At 50.1% G+C, this 22463-nt stretch overlaps 1 protein-coding gene across 1 annotated transcript in view; it reads left to right on the top strand.

The window, feature by feature from the left end:
* Window positions 1-602: 602 nt before the first annotated feature.
* RAB11FIP3 (RAB11 family interacting protein 3 (class II)) overlaps window positions 603-22463 on the top strand; it is a gene marked incomplete at its 5' end in the record, with an annotated part of 55048 nt that continues 33187 nt past the window's right edge. The window contains 2 exons of the mRNA XM_010020153.1: window positions 603-696; window positions 17781-17872. Of these exons, the coding sequence (XP_010018455.1) occupies window positions 603-696; window positions 17781-17872 (186 nt within the window). The remainder of the gene's footprint in view (window positions 697-17780; window positions 17873-22463) is intronic.

The following is a 22463-nucleotide window of genomic DNA, read 5'->3' as shown; positions in this document are numbered from 1 at the left end:
AGGAGGAATGACCATGGGTTTGCCCTCAAACTATAGCTTGTTCCATTTGAAGAGCCCAGATCATCCTTGCCAGGTCCAGGTCTTGTGAGCAGCCATTGCTCCATGAGTGTGCCTGCTTCAGCACTGCATCCTAATCCTGCTGACGTGATTCCTTCCCCCTTGGGCATTGTCTAATTGTGAAAACGTTTCAATTAGATGGCCTGAATTTGTAACGTGGAGCAGTTCATTATCACTGAATCCTCTTAACTGGGCCCTCCTACTGGGTAGCCTTTTACTGAGTTTTCCCAATTAAGATAGGGCCTCTTAAAAACCATAAAGATAAACAAATCCCTGGCAGAGCAGGACCACATTGCAAGAAATAGTGCCCTAACCTATGTTTCAAGATGAAGCAATAGTTTCAGCTCCAGCCAAGTACTGATTAACCCTGTGTAGTGATTACTGATGTTCCCTGCAGGAATGGCCGCAGTTTGGTGTCAGCTTAAGAAATTCAGTCTCAAATCTTTTTCCTTCGCAGAGGAAAAATGGGTTACAAGGTGTTCCTGTGACGGAAGATGCTGTTTCCCCAAAGGGCTGTATGGGTAATGCTGCTTTTGTGGTTGCAGGTAAAGGACCTAACAAAGTACCTTGATCCAAGCGGACTTGGAGTCATCAGCTTCGAAGATTTCCATCGGGGGATCCGAGCGATCAAAAATGGAGGTGAGTTTGCTGCTGTGCTGTGGATGAGGGCAGGAGGGCATCACATTTCACACCATGGGGTAACGGAGCTAAGAGGTTGCTTGGTGAAAACAAGCTGGGTTTGGTGTCCTGGCACTCACTCCTCTGCTTGGACAGAGGGGCAGGGGCAGATGTTGGGTGTGTTTGCTAATAGAGTTGAAAACAGAGGTGGTGGTGTGTTTTCCTGTTTATCAGGGAAGTTCCTTCTTAAATATATATTGGAAACAGGAAAAGCCATTAAGGGAAGATCCATTATAGTTTGGTGTCTGCTCTCCCCTGTGGTTTTTGGGGGGCGGGGGGGGTGGTGGTTTCTTGCTTGGCCGGCACCTGCTGGAGATGTCTGCTGCAGTGTAACATCTTCCCAGTGCTAAGAACTGATGCATTTGCCTTCACTCCATCTATTTGAAGGATCAGTGTGCTCAGATGATTTCTAGCAAGAAGCACATTAAGCAAGAGCTTTGAACTCACTGACTGGGAGGACGTCTTTAAATAGAACTGTGACAATCCCCATGTAGCTCTTGATGTGATTGTTGTGAGTACTTCCAGAGCAATAGTTTGGTGAAATGTGAAGTATCTTTCTGGCTGGTTGGCATTTGAACTGCTTTGCTGAAGCAAAGATGTTTTTTTCATTGTGGGATTCATCTCTAATGAGAGTGTTAGAAGGTCATTTTGGGGCAAGTGTGTTGTTAAGGGCAGGGTGTGCAAAACATTGGAAGCCTCCTGCTGAGCAGATGTCATTTTAAATGTGCAATTATGAATTATCATACTTGCATATTGGCATATTGATAAATTCTGCTCATAACAATGCTTATTTTCAACTTAGCTTCGCTTTTGTGCAGTGATGAACATGCACCGTGTAGCTAGCCCTGCACACTGAGCATGCTTTTGAGTTCTGATACAAAGAAAGACGTGCAAAGACTGATTATTCCTTTACAAACCATGTTGCTTCATGGGCAGAAAACTCTCAAAGTAGAAGTGACTCCAGTTTGTCTGCCAGTTGTCCATCCCTCCTTCTGATCCCCGCTCCAACCTCCAGCTTATTTGTGCTCAGTGTTGGCACTCATTCATGGGAGTGAATGGCAGATCACAGTCTTTGTGGCTGGTGTAGCCTGACAGTGCAGCTGATTCCCAGCTCTCCTGATGCAGGAGGAATTGCATCATGCTATTAATTTGTAATAAATTGCTACTGGAGTAGCGTGTTTGTGAAAGCTCTGGCTTGTGTTTCTCTTCAATAATTGATTGCTCTGGTATTGTGTTGTATTAATTGAATGGAAAAAAGCAGATCCAGACAAAGCTTTTAGGCTCTCTATTTATTAAACTTGAAAGAGATTGATATGTATTTATTACAGTGGTTAAGGAAGGCAGAGCTCTCTAACACTGCACAGCATTAAAACGTTATAAAAGAAACCCAGGGTAGGGCACAAAGAGGTTTTTTTGAGTATCACCAGCTGAGCAGTTGCTGATGTTGAAGTGATCTTGAGGATTTGCTGCTGCTGTTGAGACAGTAAATATTGACCATCCCTTTGCAAAGAAAGGTCATGCTTGCTGCTGGGTGTCCCTTTTAACAAGGTTTTGTTAATTAGCTGGGCCTATTTTTGGCCGGAGATAGTTCTCTTGTATTTCTTGGTATTCTGCTGTTCTTTGGTCAGTCACTGATGTGGGACCTGGTGTAAGCTTGTGCCTTGCAGAGTCTGTGTTAATGTAGGTAAGGGTTTATTTCTGAAGATGCTCCACTTTTCTTTCCCTCTCCTCCTGCTCTTGGAGACTCTCCATGGGATAGTAGTAGCTGTGATTTTACTTGAGCCATCCTGGGCTAGCTTGGCCAACTGAAGGTGCAGTTACAAAACTTGCACAGTCTGCTGCTTTGCTTACAACTGCTTTTGTGTTCAGTTGGCCTGTATGTCCAGGGAAGACACAGAGCTCCTCAGTCTTATTCCTGTGCCACTGTTTGAGGTGTGCTCTCACGGGCTGAGGAGCATGCATTGATCTAGGACTCCCGAACCTCAGTGCAGAGCAAAGCACCATTTAACCACTCATTTTACCACTGAAAGCCACAATGCCACCTCTCCACTGCCATGAAACAGTTGTCATCTCTTTGTAGTCTTTGTCTGGCCAGGTAATGTTGACCATGGGAGGGGAAGAACAAAGTGACTTGTATGCTACAGAAGCTGGATTTGAGACTTTAATGAGAGTCTTTAGCCACTTGTTGCTGCTTTATCTTCTATCTTTCCCAAAGAGAAGACTCAATAGGAAAATGTGGTCATCATACACATATCAGTGGTGACTATGTATATTCGATTGCCATTAGGGTGCTCTAGAGAGGCCTCCCTGCTGTGGGAGATGGTGAGCCCATGGCTTTTGGGCAGTTGGACTTAGTTCTCAGGCCCAAGCAGGCTGGTATGGGGACCACAGGGGACGCCTGGGCATGGGGAGGCATCTCAATCTCCCGTCTGTAAGGTTAAAGCCATTCCCTCTTGTCCTGTCCCTACAGGCCCTTGTCCAAAGCCCCTCTCCAGGTTTCTTGTAGCCCCTTCAGGCACTGGAAGCTGCTCTAAGGAGACCCCTTAAGGAGCCTTCTCTTCTCCAGGCTGAACCAGCCCAGCTCTCTCAGCCTGTCTCCAGAGCAGAGCTGCTCCAGCCCTCGCAGACTCTCTGTGGTCTCCTCTGGACTCGCTCCAACAGCTCCACGTCCCTCTTATGTTGTTGCCCCAGAGCTGGACACAGGACTGCAGGGGGGGAAGTTGTCCCCAGAGAGGTCTCAGCTCCTTACAACCTGTTGTGTCCCAGCCTTTCCTGCTCCTGGGCTGCTGGGACACCCTTGTCCTCCCCTTTACTATGGAGCTTTTAAAGTTTGTGTGAATGGTGACTGGATGACTGTCCAGTCCTCCAGCTTGTAAATAGCAAAGCAAAGTGGGACAAACATTGGCAGCAAGTCAGGGATGATAAATAACTCTGATAAGTGGACTTTTATGGCTTTGTGTTGTAAAACTGGAGAAGCTGATAATGTAGCGATGGCACTAATGATACTCATTTGAAGGAGCCTGGTATGTTACAGAGCATGCTGAAAGAAGCCAGATAAGGTGTGTAATGCCTGGGGAATCCACAGCCAGAAGAAAACCTGGTGCACCATCAGGGAGATCCAATGGGACATCCTCTAGTCTGGTGGGGAAAAGAAATGGGAAGGGAGCCAGCATGACTGCTGCGTTCATCATGCTTAGAAGCTACAGCTCATGGGGGATGTATGAGAGAAACAGGTATGAGGGACTGTAGGCAAGCCCCTAGGAAAGCTCAGACCAGGAGTAAGGTCTCTATTTGTGTGGCAGAGAGCTGACCTTGGCACATGAGGGAGTGAGATGGTGTCTGTGATTTGAAGCCAAAGGCCAAAGAGCAGCTCTAGTCTGCTACATGGTGGATGCAGGAACTGCTGGAGGGGGGTGAGTTGGTGACACCAGGTATGGGTAGCATCAGCCACAGCTGGATACAACAAACAAGGGTTGTGCTCACAGCAGGTTCCTTTCTCCAACAGGGTATTTAGAAACCTTTTCAGCTTCAGACACCTGATTTTTCTATGGAAGCATCCAGCAGGACATATTTCATGTCTCCTCTTTAGCAGACCAGTGCTTCTCCTTGTACTCAAAAGCAGCAATGAACAAGTTGTGTGATTCGTGCACATGCCCTGAGCTGAAACATCTGTAACATTCGTCATCCCAAGAAAAGCCCACTGGGAATGGGCTCTGTGGAGGTGCCCCCTGCACGTGGAGGGTCGCTGTTGGGGTCAGTTCAAATAGCCACTGTGCAGGCAGAGGAAGGTGCATTCCTGGAGCTCCTGGCCTCGTCCATGCCTCCTGTGTTGGCTTCTGATCCCTGAACAAAGGGGCCCCTGTGCATCGAGAGCAGACAGTGCATCCGCTGAGAAATAGATGTGGTCATGAGCTCCGGGCAGGGCCTGCGGATGGAAATAGTCAAATCTTTTTTTTCAAATGCTTCAACTAAAAGCTCTTTGGATTGGGGAAGATGGAAAATCCAGCTCCAGAGCCAACACCCAAACCTGGAAGCTATCACAGAGTTCCTGTTTGCAGGGAATGCAGGAGCCAGTGGGGTGGCCGGATCGGGGAGAGCCCTGGGAGTGCCAGCCTTGGGGGGAGCTGGGTCTGGAGTTAACACTGTGCTGAACACATGAGGCATTTGAGAGGTTTCCAAACGACAGGCTGAAGGGAAAAGCACGGAGCAAGGCAGGGCAGGGTGTTGAACACCACAGAAAGGGCTGGCTGGTGCTCAGGAGCTGGCAGCAGTGTGAGCTTGAGTTGGTTGGAGTCTCTGTGGGGCTGCATCCCTTGGTTCCCAAGAGCAGCCAGGGAAGGATTTCAATGGGTGTATCCTTCGAACAGGGGCTACAGTTTCCTCAGTTGGCGTTTCATGTGCAGAAGTGGTTGGTGTGCTCCTGGGAGCTGAATGCTAATCTGGGAAGTTCACAGAATCCCAGACAGGTTTGGATTGAAGGGACCTTAAAGCTCAGCCAGTTCCAACCCCCTGCCATGGACAGGGACACCTTTCACTAGACCAGTTTGCTCCAGGCCCCTGTGTCCACCCTGGCCTTGAACACTGCCAGGGATGGGGCAGCCACAGCTTCCCTGGGCACCCTGTGCCAGCACCTCAGCACCGTCACAGGGAAGAACTTCTTCCTAAGAGCTCATCTCAGTCTCCCCTGTGTCAGGTTAAAGCCATTCCCCCTTGGCCTGTCCCTACAGCCCCTTGTCCAAAGCCCCTCTCCAGGTTTCCTGTAGCCCCTTTAGGCACTGGAAGCTGCTCTAAGGTGTCCCCTTAAGGAGCCTTCTCTTCTCCAGGCTGAACCAGCCCAGCTCTCTCAGCCTGGCTCCAGAGCAGAGCTGCTCCAGCCCTCGCAGCATCTCCGTGGCCTCCTCTGGACTCACTCCAACAGCTCCACATCCCTGTTGTGTTGTTGCCCCAGAGCTGGATCAGGGCTGCAGGGGGGGGTCTCCCCAGAGCACAGCAGAGGGGGAGAATCCCCTCCCTCGACCTGCTGCTCACGCTCTGGGGATGCAGCCCAGCACACGGGGGGTTCTGGCCTCCAGCGCTCACTGAAGCCAGGTCATGGGGAGCTGCTCATCGACCAACACCCCCAAGTCCTTCTCCACAGGGCTGCTCTCAGTTGAGTCCATCCCTGCCCCTGGATAAAGGCTGTGAGCATTACATCTGAAAAGCTTACAGCCAAAAGAGGGAACTGCACATCAGTTCTCAAACCTAGGTGTGAGTAATTATCCCTGCACTGCTCACCCCACATGCAGGTCATGCTCTGCAGCCTTGCTGCAAGGGGAGCAGCAATGTTCCCTGCTCCCTGCTGCGCTGCCAGCTTCCTGATCCCACGTCCTGAAGACGCCTCTGGATCTGATAGTGCTTAATGACATCTCTGAGATCACAGCTCTGGGTGCCATGAACCACTCATATGAGTCTCTAGGTAGCGTGTGGTGGCTCTGAGTTGATTTCTGCAGAGCCAGGCTGGCTGCTGCCCTGGTGACACGGATCTGCTCTGGCTCTGCGGAGCGTTTGAAGGTGCAGAGCGTGTTGGGTATCTGGTAACATAAACCACTGTTTGGTTTCTGTGTAGGTTTGTTTTTCTCCCTCCTCTGTAGGATCTGCATTGCAGATGGCTTTTGCTACGCAAAACGAAAGCTTTTCTTGCACAGGGATAATTCCAGAAGCCAAAGCTTATGTTCCCTGACTCCCAATCCAGTAATTATTTCCGAGGCTGTGTTTGTGTGCATCTTCAGTGGTGTCTCTTCCAGACTGATGCTCGAAATATGGTAGGATTTGCAACAGGCTGCTGCTGACATCTAAGGGTGCTTTCTCAGTGGGGGGTACCCAGGCCCAACTTAATATTCAAGGCATTTGATTTTTAAAAGGCAAGTCTCACTGAAGCTCAGCAGATGGAAGGAGAGCTCATGTGCACGTTTGACTAAACTCGGTGAGGATCTGGCACCGGTGTGAGCACTTCCTACGTTCTCATCAGATCTGCTGATCTCTTCATTCGTGCAGCAGTGCTGCAGTGAGGACTTTCCCACTGATCCTGCCTGTTCCTAAGCCTGGCTCCACCGTCGCCGATTAGGGACACAGCTCGTTTGATGGCTGAAGGTAGGACAGATGCCTCTTTGTGTACAGCTGTCGTTCAGAGAACAAGGGCTGCCATGAATGGGGAATCAAGATTGATTCAGGAGCAAGAATGAAATCAAAATTGCTCTGATTATGTCTTCTGCATTTGTTTGCATTGCATCTTGCTCTGCTCTGGCATATATATATGTATGTACTATAGATACTGCTTGTTGGGATAAGGAGTTTATGAAGATGAGTGTTAATTCTGCCCCTGAAAGGAGTGAAGATTTAAATGTGGTTTTAAAATTTATATGTATACTTCAGGAAAAAAATAATCAGACCTGCTCTGTGTCAGTCAGAGCTCTCCTCATCCCTCTAGTGCAGAGGGATGCTTGTAGCACCATTACTGTGCTTATTAAGTTTGGAGTCTACGTGCTTGTCATCTGTGACCCCTTCTGAAAGGGACAGAAGCAGTCTTCCTTGGAATACTGAACTTGGGGTTTTTTTCCTGAAGTAGTGATACTTCAACACTTGTGTTGGAAACCACTGGGCCTGCCCTTGAAGATGTGTGAGGGTTGTCTGTTGAGTCTATTAACTCTTGCTGCTCTCAGGGGATGGGGAGTTAGGAGTGTAAGTGCTAGCCTGTGATGGAGGCAAGCTGCTTTGGAGGTGCCCTGTGGTCAGAATGGTCTGAGGGCTCTCTCCATCGATCCCTAACAGGAGAGGGGCAGGTGTATCTGAGGCACAGAGGCACTGTGCTGTGGAAGGATAGTGCCCAGGGAGGAATAAGTGTGGGATGGAGGTCCTCTGCGTGAAGCACAAGCAGATGAAGAACTGAGCAGGTATGAGTCCAGCCCCACTCTCATCTCTGTTCCGTGTAAGGGAGCACACAGGAGGGAGCCTCAGGGGAGGTGGCACTGGGGTGTTTGCTCTCTTCCTCCAGCCCGTGTCACACCAGGTCATCTTTGGAGAAGAAAAGTTGGTCTAGTGCTCCCAGGAGCCCCAGGATACTGCACAGTGTGTGTGGTTCCCAGCCCAGCCTCAAAGGGGATGCCTCCTCCAATGATTGTTGCTAAATCCATTGTTACCATACCTCTTGAAACAAGAGGACAGGCATACTGCTCGGGCGCTTACTTTGAGAAATGTAGCTTTGTTCTCCATGCTTTCTAATAGCTGCTTGTGTTCCTGCACTGCTGCCACTGAGTGACCTATGGGCTGCGTGAGGAGGATGCTCCTCAGCTCACCCACAGCCAGTGCAGGGCTGGGAGCAGCTCTGCTACCTCTGTGAGCAGTGGAGAGGCAGGAGGTCAGTGCATGTTCCTCTGGTTTGGAATACTTTCACACTGGAAAAGATAACTCCAAACTGGCTCAGCTGGGAGGAAAGATATTTATTTCTTAAAGAAAATTGGGAACAAAAACACCTCCCACAAAACTATCTCCAGCCACATAGCTGCTGGGATTCAGCAAGGCTAATGCTGGCTGCAGACTTTGCCTGCAGTAGCCTATGCAGGGAGATTTGGATGAGTGGGGGAACTGCCTGTTCCCCTGCAAAGCAGGAGCAGGGGCTGGGGCAGTGGGGAGTGAGGAGATGCTCCTCGACTGTGAAACCTGTCCTGCTGCTGAGCTCTGGAGCAGCAGGGAGCAGAGCTGCGCAGCTCATATCACCCTCAAGCTCTTCTGAGTCACTGTTTCTGCTATAATCACAGAATCCCAGACTGGTTTAGGTTGAAGGGACCTTAAAGCTCATCCAGTCCCAACCCCCTGCCACGGGCAGGGACACCTTCCACTAGAGCAGGTTGCTCCAAGTCCCTGTGTCCAACCTGGCCTTGAACACTGCCAGGAATGGGGCAGCCACAGCTTCTCTGGGCACCCTGTGCCAGCACTTCAGCACCCTCACAGGGAAGAACTTCTTCCTAAGAGCTCATCTCAGTCTCCCCTGTGTCAGGTTAAAGCCATTCCCCCTTGGCCTGTCCCTACAGGCCCTTGTCCAGAGCCCCTCTCCAGCTTTCTTGTTGGCCCAATATGCTAGGGAAAGGACTCAGATGCTGAAGGGGGAGAACTTCTGGCTCCCCATGGCTGTTTTTTGGTTTGCATTTCTCTTTTAATTCACATAAACAATGGGGTTTATTCACTGTTGTCACTTGGCAGCTGGGTGAGGGGTTACACCGGGGCCGAGGCGGGCTGCTCCGTGTGCGCCATAGCTGAGCAGGGAGCACGTCTTCCCAAAACCAGCCTGGCAGATGACATGCTGCATTGACCTACTTTCGGGAGAGATGCAGGAGTGTTGGCGAGCTGTGTCCGCAGGCCTCCTCACAGCTCTGGGATGAGGATGTGGGAATCACTCAAATGTGCTGCCGTAAAACTGCTGCTAAGGCTTTACAGCCCTCAGGATCCTGACGGACGGGAGATTGGCACGAGCAGCTCTCCCATTTTGAAAATCTTTTCTCTAGGAATATTTTGAAGCATATGCCAGAGGAATCTCGCCATGTCCAGTCACTGTCATGGAGTGTTAACAGGCTGCAGGTCCAGAATACATGTGCAGTCTGAGGGGAATCTAGTTCGTAGCACTGCAAAGCTGACTTGTTTGCTGCAGCATGCAGCTGACCCTGATTGAATGCCCAAAGCATCACTTTTTGCACACAATTCCTTGTGAGGGGAATGCATTACTGTGCAGCCAGATCTCTTGCAAATCACAGAGTGCAGGGGGTTCGGTATGTCCTGATGAAGTAAAGGAGTCTCATCGTGACTGCGTAGACCCTCAGGCCACAGTCAACCCTGATAAAGGCAACTGAGGTGAGTTTAAATTTCAAATGAAATGCCCAGGTTTGATGCCTGAAAGAACACTAATTTCTGTGGCAAAGGAGAAGAAAAAACATTGCAGCAGTTACTTGTTTTCTTGGGAATATGGTCAATATAAAAATAGAGAGGAATGTTTTATTAGAGATTTGGAGCGATTCTTAGTGCACTCATCTACAGAGATGATGACTAAAAAGAAAACAAAGGCAACTTCTGTTAGAAAATAGACATTTCTCATCCATCTGCCGCCCTCGGTGTTTCTCCATCATGTTTTGTTTTCTGTGTTGGGAGTGTGCTGGTTTGTTCCACATCTGTTGCTGTCAATGCTTCTGGGAGATGGGGCTTGCTTGTGGTTTGTGTGGGTGTGGGAGGAGGTTTTGGTCCTGCCTGTTTTGATTTCTAGGTTGGGATGTTGGCTCCAAAGTGCGGCACTGTTAATGCTCAGTTCAACCCGGGAACTGAGGAATGTTCCCTTCGTCCTCACCAGAAATGTCTGGCCAGAGATAGGTAGAGTTGGCTTCCCGAGCTTAGGTAAAGGAAAGTAACCTATAATCCCAGACTGGTTAGAGTTGGAAGAGACCTTAAAGCTCATCCAGTTCCAACCCCCTGCCACGGGCAGGGACACCTTCCACTAGAGCAGGTTGCTCCAAGCCCCTGTGTCCAACCTGGCCTTGAACACTGCCAGGGATGGGGCAGCCACAGCTTCTCTGGGCACCCTGTGCCAGCACCTCAGCACCCTCACAGGGAAGAACTTCTTCCTGATATCAGATCTAAGTCTCCCCTTTCATTTCAAAGCCATTAAGTAAGTAGTCCATTGTCTTGCCTCTACACCAGCAGGCAAGCCAGAGCTATCAGACTATTTCTCATTAGGAATCCAGTCTATCTGGTGTTATTAATGAAGGGATAATTACTCACTTAGGGCTTTTGTTCTTCCAAAAGCCCTGCTTGCTCTGTCAAGCCTGGAGGCTTGTGACTGTGCAGTGAGTGTACCCTTGTGACGCCTTGACAGATGGATGTGGCAAAGGGTTGTTTCTTCTGAGTGTTTCCTGGTTTCGCTCTTAGACAGGAGAGGATTCCTGTGCTGTGGCTTTGGTGGGATATTGGTCCTAGTTGCAGAACTGCTGGGTTGGGCTCTGCTGGCTCTGGAGGGCATCCCCTGTGTCAAGAGAAACCTCGTTGTGACTGACCATGGCTGACTTCATCTGAATTGTGTTCTGCCTGTACCAAGCAGGGTCCTCTCCTGGCTTGGTGCCTGTGTCCCTTGGATACCTCTGATCATCTTTCCCAAGTGCATACAGTCAGGCTGCTCCTGTACATCTGTCTAGCCACTGGGCAGCTTATTTCTCCTTCCAAAAGGAAAACCTCATGCTAACAAGGTGCCTAGTGCTGACCTCGCTGATCAGAGCTTGGCAGAGTGGTGATGAAGGAGTCCTGTCACCTCTTGCAGCTCAATGTGCGCACAACAGGGTGGCTTCACTCCGTGCTGCTCTTATGACTTGAGGAGCAGAGCTGTGCCGAGGTATGACTCGCCTTCTCCTATCATAGAATCCCAGAGTGGTTTGGGTTAGAAGAAGGCACCTTAAAGCTCATCCAGTTCCAACCCCTGCCACGGGCAGGGACACCTTCCACTAGAGCAGGTTGCTCCAAGCCCCTGTGTCCAACCTGGCCTTGAACACTGCCAGGGATGGGGCAGCCACAGCTTCTCTGGGCAACCTGTGCCAGCACCTCAGCACCCTCGCAGGTAACAGCTTCTGCCTAAGATCTCATCTCAATCTATCTCCCCTGTTTCAGTTTAAACCCATCACCCCTTGTCCTATCGCTGCAGTCCCTAATGAAGAGTCCCTCCCCAGCATCTTTATAGGCCCCCTTCAGATCCCTGAAGGCTGCTATGAGGTCTCCACGCAGCTTCTCTTCTCCAGGCAGAACAGCCCCAGTTTCCTCAGCCCGACTCCTCGCCAAAGCACCTTTTGCTATTTTAGACGCTTAATCTCTTGGCCTCTTCTGATGGTGCATCATGAAGTGGCTCTGAACCACTTGCTGGTGGCCACAGGCCTGCTCCTCGTTTTCCACCTCTCCAGCACTGAGCCTTTGTTCTAGGCTGACACAAGTCTGGAGCGATTTGGTCTTGATGGCTAGCACACACTGAGAATCAAAAATGAGGAGCCATGTGTTAAACTCGGTACCAAATCCCATGTGTGTTAGTGGTGGCTTCCTGCCTCTGGTCTGTCACTGCAGCGGAGGCAGCAGTGCTCACCTGGGCTCCAAGATGAAGTCAAGGTAGCTGTATTTATGCTTCCAAAGCACTTGGATGCCATGAAGTTAATTCTTTTTCTTATGTCTTTAGATCGTGTGTTTAAACTAAGCTTGAGGGCCTGCACTGTGTGAAGAGGATCAGAAGGAATATGTGATAAGCGCCAATCCGTGAGCAGTGATATTCAGGAAGCGAAGGACAGCTAAAGCTCATTAGCTGAGAGGAGCTCGGATGAGGGTTGTGTAAGCAACCTTAATTCTGATGCTGCCTCCCTGGAGCCTGAGCTTGCCACTCCTTTATTCCATTGTGTAGTTTTTGGTTGTTAAATGTTAGTCTTCAGTAAGTGCTGCTGACCCTTTGTCCCATCTCTGGGAGAGTCAGTAGGTTAATCTACAGAAAGCTGCACTTTCCAGCTCTGAGCAGTGCTACTGCTTCATATGTGAGCATCAGATGATAGATGTGCTCCTGGGTCATGTATGGAAAGCAAAAGGGTGGATGGTTGGGGTGGTCTTAGCTTGAGCCTGCACAGACTAATAGCAGTGTTGAGCTTCAGTGGAAGCACCAGACCCTGAGCTGCCGCTGGAAGTACTGGGGAGTGGCTTCCTCTCTGTCTCTTTGCTCTGGATGCAAGATCCTCCTAAATGCCTGTACCCTTTTAATACTCAGTTTTGTGTCCTTTTAGCCACCTTTTTTTCAAGCAGCATGTGTATCAGTTGTCCCCTCTTAAGCCAACCATTACTTTGTTTTGCCTCTTGCTTTTTTGGGGGGTCTGTTTTGTTCCATTCCTGCAGGTTCCCAGACTTACCCTGTGTTGAATAAATCAGGTCTGTTAGCTGCACATAATCCATACTGTTCAATTCACTCTGAGTTTGTGGCTCTGTGGCTTGCAGTGGTATGTACAGTGTGTGTTGGCAGATGACTTAAATACTTCTGAAAGGCTCTGTTTTTCTAGGTCATTCATTTATGAAGCCGATAAAACTGGCTCTGTTTCTGACCTCTGTGTCACTACTGTACCCACAGCTCTTCACTCAAGGTGCCTTTTCACTGAAATCCTGTCTTCTGAAAGCAGTTTTTAGAATCTATTTCAGGAGCTTTCTGTACCCCGGGACTTCTGTTCCTGTCACTCTGCACTCGGTCCATTTCTTGAAAAGCCCAGGTTACCGTTGCACTGACGAGCCCTTTGGAAGCACAGTGAGACATGAAGGGGGTATTTCTGGCTGCTGCAAGAGCTCAGCACGTGTTCAGCCCCACAAGGAGCCCAGGACCTGTCCTGCCCTGTTCTTTAGCTGTGTGTATGCTGTACATTTAGGAGAGACCTCTCTGGAGCTGTTTGTGTGTCTGTTGTTGGCAGCACTGCTCCACGGAGATGCCCTGTGGCTCTAGAGGCTCAAGAGACACAGGACAGAGGTTGCCCTTGGCTTGCAGATGCTTGTAAGAGTGAATGCTCCATCAGCATGCAGATGTGTTCGGGCAGAGATGGTCCTTGTCAGAAGCTTTACAGAGTAGTGTTTGGATAATGATTTTAAATGCTGGGAGGAATGAGGCAAGGTTAATGGGGCTTGAAGTAACCTGCTCTAGTGGAAGGTGTCCCTGCCTGTGGCAGGGGATTGGAACTGGATGAGCTTTAACGTCCTTTCCAACCCAAACCAGTCTGTGATATTAAGAATGGAGGGAGATGCAGGGTTTAGGGCATTGCCGTAAGCCAGCAAGAGGCAGGGCAGCACTGGGGAACACAGAAGACCAAATGTGTGTGAGAAAGGTTGATTGATCAAAGCTGGGCTCATGGCAACATTTGTGTGACAGCAGATCTCCATCTCCCAAGTGACTGGTGTGGTCAGTGCAATGGGCTCAGGAGGTGGTGATCTCAGTGGGGTTTGAATGAACACGTGCTGGGCAACGGGAGGCTTCAAGGCAGGGATGGGAAAAGGTATCAGAAGGATGCTGCATGTGCTTCATAGTAGACTTGATTTGCTTTTTTCATATTTCTTTTACCTTCTGAATTCACCTTACCCTCACTGGATGATGTAATTGTAAGACCATGTGCCTGGTCTTACTGGTTACAATTACTTTTACCTCAGCCACATTACCCTGATAGAACACATCTGCCACGGTAGTTCAACTAAAGCTTTATTTTATACAGATGCCTGCCCACCTATTCCAGTGAAATTAGTGCAATTAATTTGGGCAAAAGACCTAGCATATTGCTTATAGCCTTTTTGCAGGAAGACTGTGGGGCAGAAAGGTTCCCTGGAGTGTCTGTTTAAACCTGACTTTTAGCTTTGAGATTTTTGGCTGTGCATGGATGTAATGGGACTAGCAGTGGGAGTGCTAGATAGAGTGGAAACCACAGGAAGAACCATAGGATGTGAGGTTGGAAAGGACCTCAGGGGTCATCTGGTACAACCTTTCTAGGCAAAGCATGACCTAGACTAGATGTCCCAGCACCCTGTCTAGCTGAATACTAACAGTGTCCAATGTTGGGGAATCTACCGCTTCCCTGGGGAAGTTATTACAAATGGAGTCTCCATCTTCTCTGTAGCCACACTTTTAATGCTGGGACATGGCAGTAAGGTTTCCCTTGAGTCTTCTTTTTTCTAGGCTGAACAAACCCAGCTCTCACCCTTTCCTCATAGGGCAGCCTTCCCAGTCCTGGGATCATCAAGCCGGTCAGGGACACTCAGGTGAGAGGACAAGAGGCAGTCGGTCCCTGATGATGTCCACATCTCTTGGCAAAAGCTCTGATTTTGAGCAGTGTTGGGAAGAGGTAACTTGGGGTGTGCTGAGCACATGGACTGTCAAAGAGGAGAAACTGGGGCCGAGAGGGGCTACAAGAAACCTGGAGAGGGGCTTTGGAGAAGGGCCTGTAGGGACAGGACAAGGGGGAATGGCTTTAACCTGCCAGAGGGGAGATGGAGATGAGATCTGAGGAAGAAATTCTTCCCTGTGAGGGTGGTGAGGTGCTGGCACAGGTTGCCCAGAGAAGCTGTGGCTGCCCCATCCCTGGCAGTGTTCAAGGCCAGGTTGGACACAGGGGCTGGCTTGGAGCAACGTGGTCTAGTGGAAAGTGTCCCTGCCCATGGCAGGGGGTTGGAACTGGATGAGCTTTAAGGTCTCTCCAAGACAAACTAGTCTGGGATTCTATAAAGGAAAGAGGTCAAGTGAACTCAGGGACGTGTGTAAGAGTGGAAGTCGCACTCTGTGGTGTGAGCAGAGTGGAGAAGGACATGTGAAAAAGAGGAAGGTGTCAGCTGGGATTTGGCTTCGAGATCCAAGGGGGAGAGCAGAGGGAATCTGAGCTCACCACATGCTGCTGGCGCAGGGCCGTGTGGTGCTGCTGGTGGCCCATGGCCATCCTCCTGTGCTTAGTGGCGCAGGGTGGGAGAACAGCGTGCAGAGCCCTCGGCTCTCACCATGTGCCTCCTCCTGCACCTGCAGGAGGGTGCTGTCCTCACAGGGAGTGCCAGTGGAGCAGCAAAGGTCACTTAATTTCTTTTTACTTCTCTTTTGGACAGGAATTTGAAAGCTTAATGCAGCCTATTGTTCTGGGAGATGTGCAGGCAAGCTCTCCATGGCAACTCTCCCTATACACAAAGCACCATATGGCTTTTTCGGGGAGGGAGAGAATAAATTGAGCAGAAAAGTCACCCTTTGTTTCTGGTGGTGTTTGTCTTTGCTTTCTGACGTGGAGCACAGGGAAGTGGAAATGGAGTGCTGTCTCCTGGGCATGGTTTCTGCTGGCCATGCCACCAGCGAGGCTGCGGGTAAGCTCTCAAATGGTCTTTCCTTGCTTTTACAGTGGAGATTGCTGTAAAATAAACCCTGCCTGCACAGAGAACCCCTCTGCAGACACTGTCACATTCACCCCCACACCAAGAAGCACCCAAAGGGCTAGGATGGCTCCAGGAGCACGTGTTTTGGGCAAGAGTTGCCTGGGAGGCAGCTGGTGGCAGGGAGCTGCTTGTGCGCCATCTCCCCACATGTTGCAGCCCTGCTTCCAAAGGGAGCTGGAAGCCATCGCTTGACCGTAAATCCTCCCTTTTCAAGTCCCTTTGGAAGGGATGAGCAGAATAAATATCTTTTATCTGTGTAGGTAGAAAAGCAGGAAGCCTCAGTGTGTCTGCTTGGAAGAGAAGAGAAATGATAGTGGAAAAAGCAGAAGGGAGCAGCCTGTGCCTGGCTTCCCCGCCTTTGGGGTGTTCTGCGGGTCACCGGGCTGCACCAGGAGCACTGGATGTGGCCTTGCAGGTGGGTTGCCCAGCCGAGGTGTGAGATGAGGCACTGGAAGCACTGGCAGCTTCCCAGCACCCAGCTGCTTGGCTGGAATCTTGCCGCTGTCAGATCAGGGAATCAGATGTGTTGTAGATGAGGTGTTTGTGCTGCGTGGGGAGGCTGTGAAGAGCAGAGCTGTCACCAGGGCTTGTGCAGGGGGGGACATGGCACAGGGCAGAGCCCCAGCAGGCACAGGACTGGGGCACTGAGCCTGCAGCCTGTGTCCCAGTGAGCTGCTTGGTTGAGGCCAGGTTGGACGGGGCTTGGAGCAACCTGGTCTGGTGAAAGGTGTCCCTGCCCGTGGCAGGGGGTTGGACCTGGCTGAGCTTTAAGGTCCCCTGAACACTGCCAGGGATGGGGCAGCCACAGCTTCTCTGGGCAACCTGTGCCAGCGCCTCAGCACCCTCACAGGGAAGGACTTCTGCTTAAGATCCTATCTCAATCTCCTCTCTGGCAGGTTAAAGCCATTAAAGCCCTTTATCCCTTGACTTCATACTAGATATACAGATCCCTTAATGAAAAATGGCCTTTCTTGCTACCAAAGATGGACCCAAAGTGGGAGCCCTGGCTGTGACTCCATGGGGATTGCACCGTTTGAGGGAAGTTGGGTGAGATCCTGTCTGGATGGCTGTGCAGAACGTTGTGTGACTTAATGTGTTCCTTTGGTTGGGCTCAAACCTGGCTGTGCTGCCAGCCTGCTGGGAAGCCTCCAATCTGCAGACCCTGCTTCATAGCTCTGCTCCCATCATCTGCCTCCAGCAGCCAGGAAAGGAAGGCCTGTCCCTCCCCAAACCTGGGTGATGACCGAGCTTCTCTGGAGCACTGACATAATGACTCCTCCTGCCAGGCCAAGTCTGGTGACATCAGAGAACCCCAGTGCTGCAGCGTTTGCAGCTCCAAGGCTTGCGGTTCTGAGCCTGCTATTTATTTTGGGCCTGCAGCATCTGATCTTGATTTGGTGTTTCCAGCCTGTGATCTGGGTCGTGTGCTGGATCAGGCATTAGCTGTTGCTTGAGGGAGCACGGAGGATTTACACTGCCTTTCTTCTCTCGAAGGGCTCAGAAATGCTGCTCCTCACTGCCGCAGATGGGTGCTTGGGGGTGGGAGGGATAATTTTTTTGTAAAGAAATCTCCTTGAAAACCTCCTATTTTCCCATCTGCCTGTGAGGATGGCTTCTGATGTGGCTGGCCACGGGAGGAGCAGTAGATGATAAAAGCTTCGGTGCAGCCTGCTTTCTCTGCGGTTCCCATGGTAGTTGGCTGTCACACATAGATCTAATGTATTCCCTACCCACAGAAGGATTAAAGCCTTCTGGGAGAAGACTAAGAGGATGCAGGAAATGGAGGTAGGGAAGAAACCAGGAAAAGGAGTGGAGACCATGGCAGCATAGGGATGAATCCAGTGCTGGCCCCATCGGAGCAGCAAGGAGCCTCATAGGACCTTTGCCAGGAAGCAGCGAGCCCAAGTGCCTTCCACCGGAGCTGGTGGTGGGATGTCTGGAAGCAGAGGTCCTCTCTGAAAGCTGAAGGCATCGGTGTGTGCAAAAGGAAGTTCCTGTCCGGCTGCTGTCATGTTTCCCATCCTTTGCTTCAGGGTGCGGGTTTCCTTTTGGTGATTCTCTTCTCTTATTTTCCTCTGCAGATCCCGACAGCCAGTTGTATGATATGGGATATACCCCTGAGGAGGAAGCCCCGGCCTGTCCTGATGAGTTTGATGACTTTGTCACGTTTGAGGCAAGTACGACCGCTGTTGGCTCCCGCGAACATTGGCTGTACACAGTGTAAGGCATGAGCATGGAGAGTTTTGCTGGGGGAGACAAGCATTTGCTCTCACAAGGCTCAGGGATGCTTAACGTGTTATAAAGATAAAGCTTTTTATCTGCGGGTTACTGCTGTTTCAGTAAAAATTGGTGTTCAAGCAAAACCCTACAGCTAGTGCTGGTTTAGCTTGCAGAATTGCCAGAGCATGGTGTCATGGGTGAAAGAGGGGCAACACTAGCAATGTGGGAAGGGTACCTCCTGCTGTTTGTATTTGTCTTCGTAATGGAGTTGCTGAGGTTGGGGAACCTGAGCCTGATGTTGAGATATCCAAGCCAGGAGCCTGCTGCGGGGGCACAGTAGAGCAGTTGGACTTTGGGACTTGATGCTGTTTGGCCAGTAAAACATAGAGCAGAAGACAAAAATGTAGATTTTCCTTATTTTTGGGCTTGATCAAGGATGCGGATCTGACATGGTGTTTTTTCCTTCTGTTAAAGCTACAGCCTCCATCCCCCAGTTTCCTCCAGTATTCCTTAGCACACAAGTATATCGCAACAATGTCCTGTATCTGCTCTCCCCAGGTAGAAAGGAAGCTGCCCCTGCAGTGCCATGCTGTCTGTGCCTATTGGCTTTTGAGCTTTGCCTAGGAGGCTTCCTCTGTTCCTGCTCCATGCCTTCCAGCCTGGAGCCAAAGGTGCTGCAGGTGCCTTCAGAGCAAAGGGCTGGCTGGCTCCCTAGTCCAGTGTGGGGACTGAAGAGCTTCTCTCTGCTTTTCCTTTTCTAAACTTTCCTCTTCATGTTTTTGACTCTTGTGTCTTGGTAGCCTGGATGTTTTCATCACAGATTGTTACTTGGAAAGGGACTCTCAGCTTCCTTTATATTTGCATGCAGATATCCATGTCTTTGCTTTGTGTAGTCTGTTATGTTATTTGTGACTTCTTGATAAAAGGATTAAGCTATTCTTTTGAGTTTTCTAAGGATAAACTGGGTGTTGGGCAACTGCTCTTCCCCATGTTAGTTAGAAGGTCCATTACTGGAGATGGCTACAAGCTCTTACTTGGACGACTTAGGCCTGACAGTTGACCAAGTCATCATACACCAAGCACTGGTTTTCTTGAGCCGATTACCAGCTCCTGTGATGAAGTCAAGGGACTTTAAGTGTCACCCTGAGCAAGTCCCGTATTCCCTTAGGACTGCTTGGATAAAGACAGCCTTAAGAGCTGGCTTCCTCCCCCAGAAAGCTTTCAAGGGCATGTTGCATATTAGATTGGTTTTCCTTTCTGAGAGAGAGTTACACAAGCCAGGAATAGCTGGGCAGAAGGGGGACAGGAAGGCAGGAGGGGAGATGGGTTTTCGTGTTCTCTATCTGGCACAAGGTCACAAATGTGCTTTTTGTCCACTGGACTGAGCAGTTTGGAGGCTGTGACAGTCGCAGTGCTCATGCAGGCAAGGGCTTCTGCTTTCTGCTCCTCAGACCTGCGTCAAGGGACGGTCTTCTCTGAGATTCAGAGTAGGGATGTTTTCTAAGGGCTAATTTAACACAGATGAGCTCTGTCAGTGCTGCAAGCTATTCTGGGCAGGAATACCAACAAGCCGGGTGTGTGCCCCGCTGGGATGAAATAATTCTGCTGCTGGGCCATCGTTTCCTTGAAACGACAAGGTGACCCAAAGGAGAAAAGGTGCTGAGTCCTGAAATCTCCTTCTGAGGAAGATGTAAATGGATTCTTGCACGGAATTCAGGGCAATCATCTAAAGATCAGAGCTCTGTTGGTGTCTACGTTTAATATGCCAGGGAAGAATTACCCCTGTTGTCTTGGATACATGATTTGAAATAATTTCCAGCCTGGAAGGATTTTGTAGAGGTTTAGCAATTGAGAACATGACCAAGAAATACCGCTCAGCATTGCGTGTGTAAAAATAAACTGGTGTCTTGGGGCGTGTGGTGTTTTGTTCTTGTTCGGCTGAGCCGTGAGCTCCCAACGTGCCTTTTATTCCACATGTCCTGTAGTGCTGTACCTTGGAAAGCTTGAGCTGTTTCAGGGAAGGGGGGATGAGAGAAGCCGGTTGGGAGAATGAGGAAGCAACCTGCTGGGAGCAGCAGATGAGTGTTTTTCACTGAAGCACTGTGCAAAAGAGCTGCAGGAGGGCTCCAGCAGGCTCCTTGTCATTAGGTGCCGCAGGCTGCTACTCTGGGAACCATTAATACAGAAAACGGATAAATGGCCTTTTCCAATATATTTATTCCACCTTGCTTGGATTCACCTGGAGGAGAGGACAGAGAAAAAGCACCCTTCAAAAGCAAAGGCGTTGTTTTTTCTCCAAGCAGAGCTCCCACACCACCAAGAAGCAGTTTGTATTCTCAAATGTCCCTGTTTCAGCCCTAAAACTTGCTGCTACATGGGCAGCTAAACATAACAGCTTCATTCTCAGCCACCAAAACACAGCTGGTGGGTTCAGGCAGCGGCCGAGCCCCTCTTGCTTTGGCAGGGCCATGGGGTGAAGAAGCACAGCTTGTGTCACATCAGAGGACCTTTGGAAGGAGCTGAAGCAGAGATGCTGTATTTGCTTTGCTGTGGTACTGGAAGTAATTTGAGTTACTGGATTTGGAGTATCAGCTTGGTCCTCCTTAAACAGCACAAAATTGGAGTGGCTTGAGTGCTTGGCTCTTACAAGTGTTGGGGCCTTGATGGAGAGCTTTTCGTCTAAATGTTTGTTCAAACAATCGTAAAAAAAGTGCTTTAAGCAGTCTAAATGAAGATGTCTTCTCTCTGTTAATAAGGTTACTCTTGTTGGTGACTCAGCCCCTTTTCTGGTGGCTGTCAGCAGTGGGAACCGAACATCTATGGAAAACCCTGAGCACCCACTATTGGTGTCTGTCAGCCCCTGTTTGCTCTTCAGGGAGGAGAACCAACACTTGCATCGTAAAGTGCAAAAGTAAGGGCATAAAAACCTCTTGAAGGGGGCAAGACTTTGGCATTTCACACAGGGACCTTTGTAATGTTAGGTACTTCCACAGTTCAGCCACTGGTGTGGCTCCCGGTGTGGCATGGAGCTCCTGGCTCTTGTTGCACTTTGCCAGCTCTGTCCTACAGGCTGGTCTGGCTGTTAAACTGCTGTCAAAGAGGGTTTCTGGTAGCATGGCTTCACTGAGACAGGGGCTCGAAAGGGGTGGAACCGCAGAGGCCTCAGTTCCTGCAGCCACCTGGCTTCTTGTGCATCCAGCTGTGGCAGTCCCTAGTGCTCCACTGTCATGCGTGCAAGAGGAATCTCATCCCTGTACACCCACTGCGGAGCAGGGAGAGCATCACCTCTGCAGGGTTTCCTGCCTGTAGCCCCAAGTAGTGTGTTTCTCCCTGCCCAAGGTGGTTGCAGGCAGCTGATGACAAGCTTTCTAATTACACAGGGAAATGCCACCAAAAAATAATGACAGCATTTCTGGCTACCCAGAAAAAAAAACTGCAAAGGGAGCTTGGAGTCTGTCGACACACCTGTGTCCTCGCCTGCTTTCCCTCAGACTGGGTTTGTGCAGCCAGTGCTGACTAACTGGAAGGTAGGAGTTATCCCTGCCTCCCTTGCAAGCTCCCATGAAGCTTGTGAGTCAGGTCTGAGGTACATGAACTCATTTGCAGTGCTCTGCAGGGGGGCAAGGAGAACTTGGAGTTAGCTTTCATGATACCTGCTGTGCCTTATGGATGAGCCCACTTGAGCAATGCAGAGCAGCAAGACTGACTCTCCCAACCTGAAAGCAAGCCACAAAAATTTGGCGTGCTGCTGGAGTTATGCTGGGGGTACCGAGTCCAGCTCTGGAGTCCTCAGTGCAGGAAAGGCATGGACCTGTTAGAGAGGGTCCAGAGGGGGGACACAGAAATGATCAGAGGGATGGAGCAGCTCTCTTATGAGGAATGGCTGAAAGAGTTGGGGTTGTTCAGCCTGGAGACCTCACAGTATTTAAGAGGGGCCTATAAGAAAGAAAGGGAGAGACTTTTTAGCAGGCGATGAGGGGTGATGGTTTTAAACTAAAAGAGGGAGACTGAGGCTGGATGTGAGGAAGAAATACTTTACAATGAGGGTGGTAAAATCCTGGCACAGGTTGCCCAGAGAGGTGGTGGATGCCCCATCCCTGGAGACATTCAAGCCCAGGCTGGATGTGGTTCTGGGCAACCTGATTTAGTTGAAGATGTCCCTGCTCATTGCAGGGGGGTTGGACTAGATGAGCTTTGAAGGTCCCTCCTATTCTATGATTCTATGAAGATGGGTAGCTGCAGGTGGGCTGGAGGAGAGGCAGAGCTTGTGCAAGGCTGTGCTCCACAGAGACCCATCAGGAGCACAGTCGATAGCACAAATGCTGGGTTTAGCTATGGGAACTCATGCTTTGGGCTAGCAAGGTCATAGGAAGACCCTTTTTTGATACCTGCAAGACAGGGCAGCCAAACCCCCTGTGTATGAGGGGCAGGGGGTGCAGTGCAGTGCTGTGCGGTGCTGTGTGCCTTGTGCAGGGCTGTTGCCATCTGCTGGGCAGCCGCTGTGGCTCTGCTCGGAAGCAGCCAGGAAAATGCATCCCGTGAAG

Source organism: Nestor notabilis, unplaced genomic scaffold (genome assembly GCF_000696875.1).
Source record: "Nestor notabilis isolate BGI_N333 unplaced genomic scaffold, ASM69687v1 scaffold15268, whole genome shotgun sequence".
In the NCBI taxonomy this organism is placed as follows: domain Eukaryota; kingdom Metazoa; phylum Chordata; class Aves; order Psittaciformes; family Psittacidae; genus Nestor; species Nestor notabilis.
Note: the sequence above shows the minus strand (reverse complement) of the source record. Positions and strands in the feature narration are given on the sequence as shown.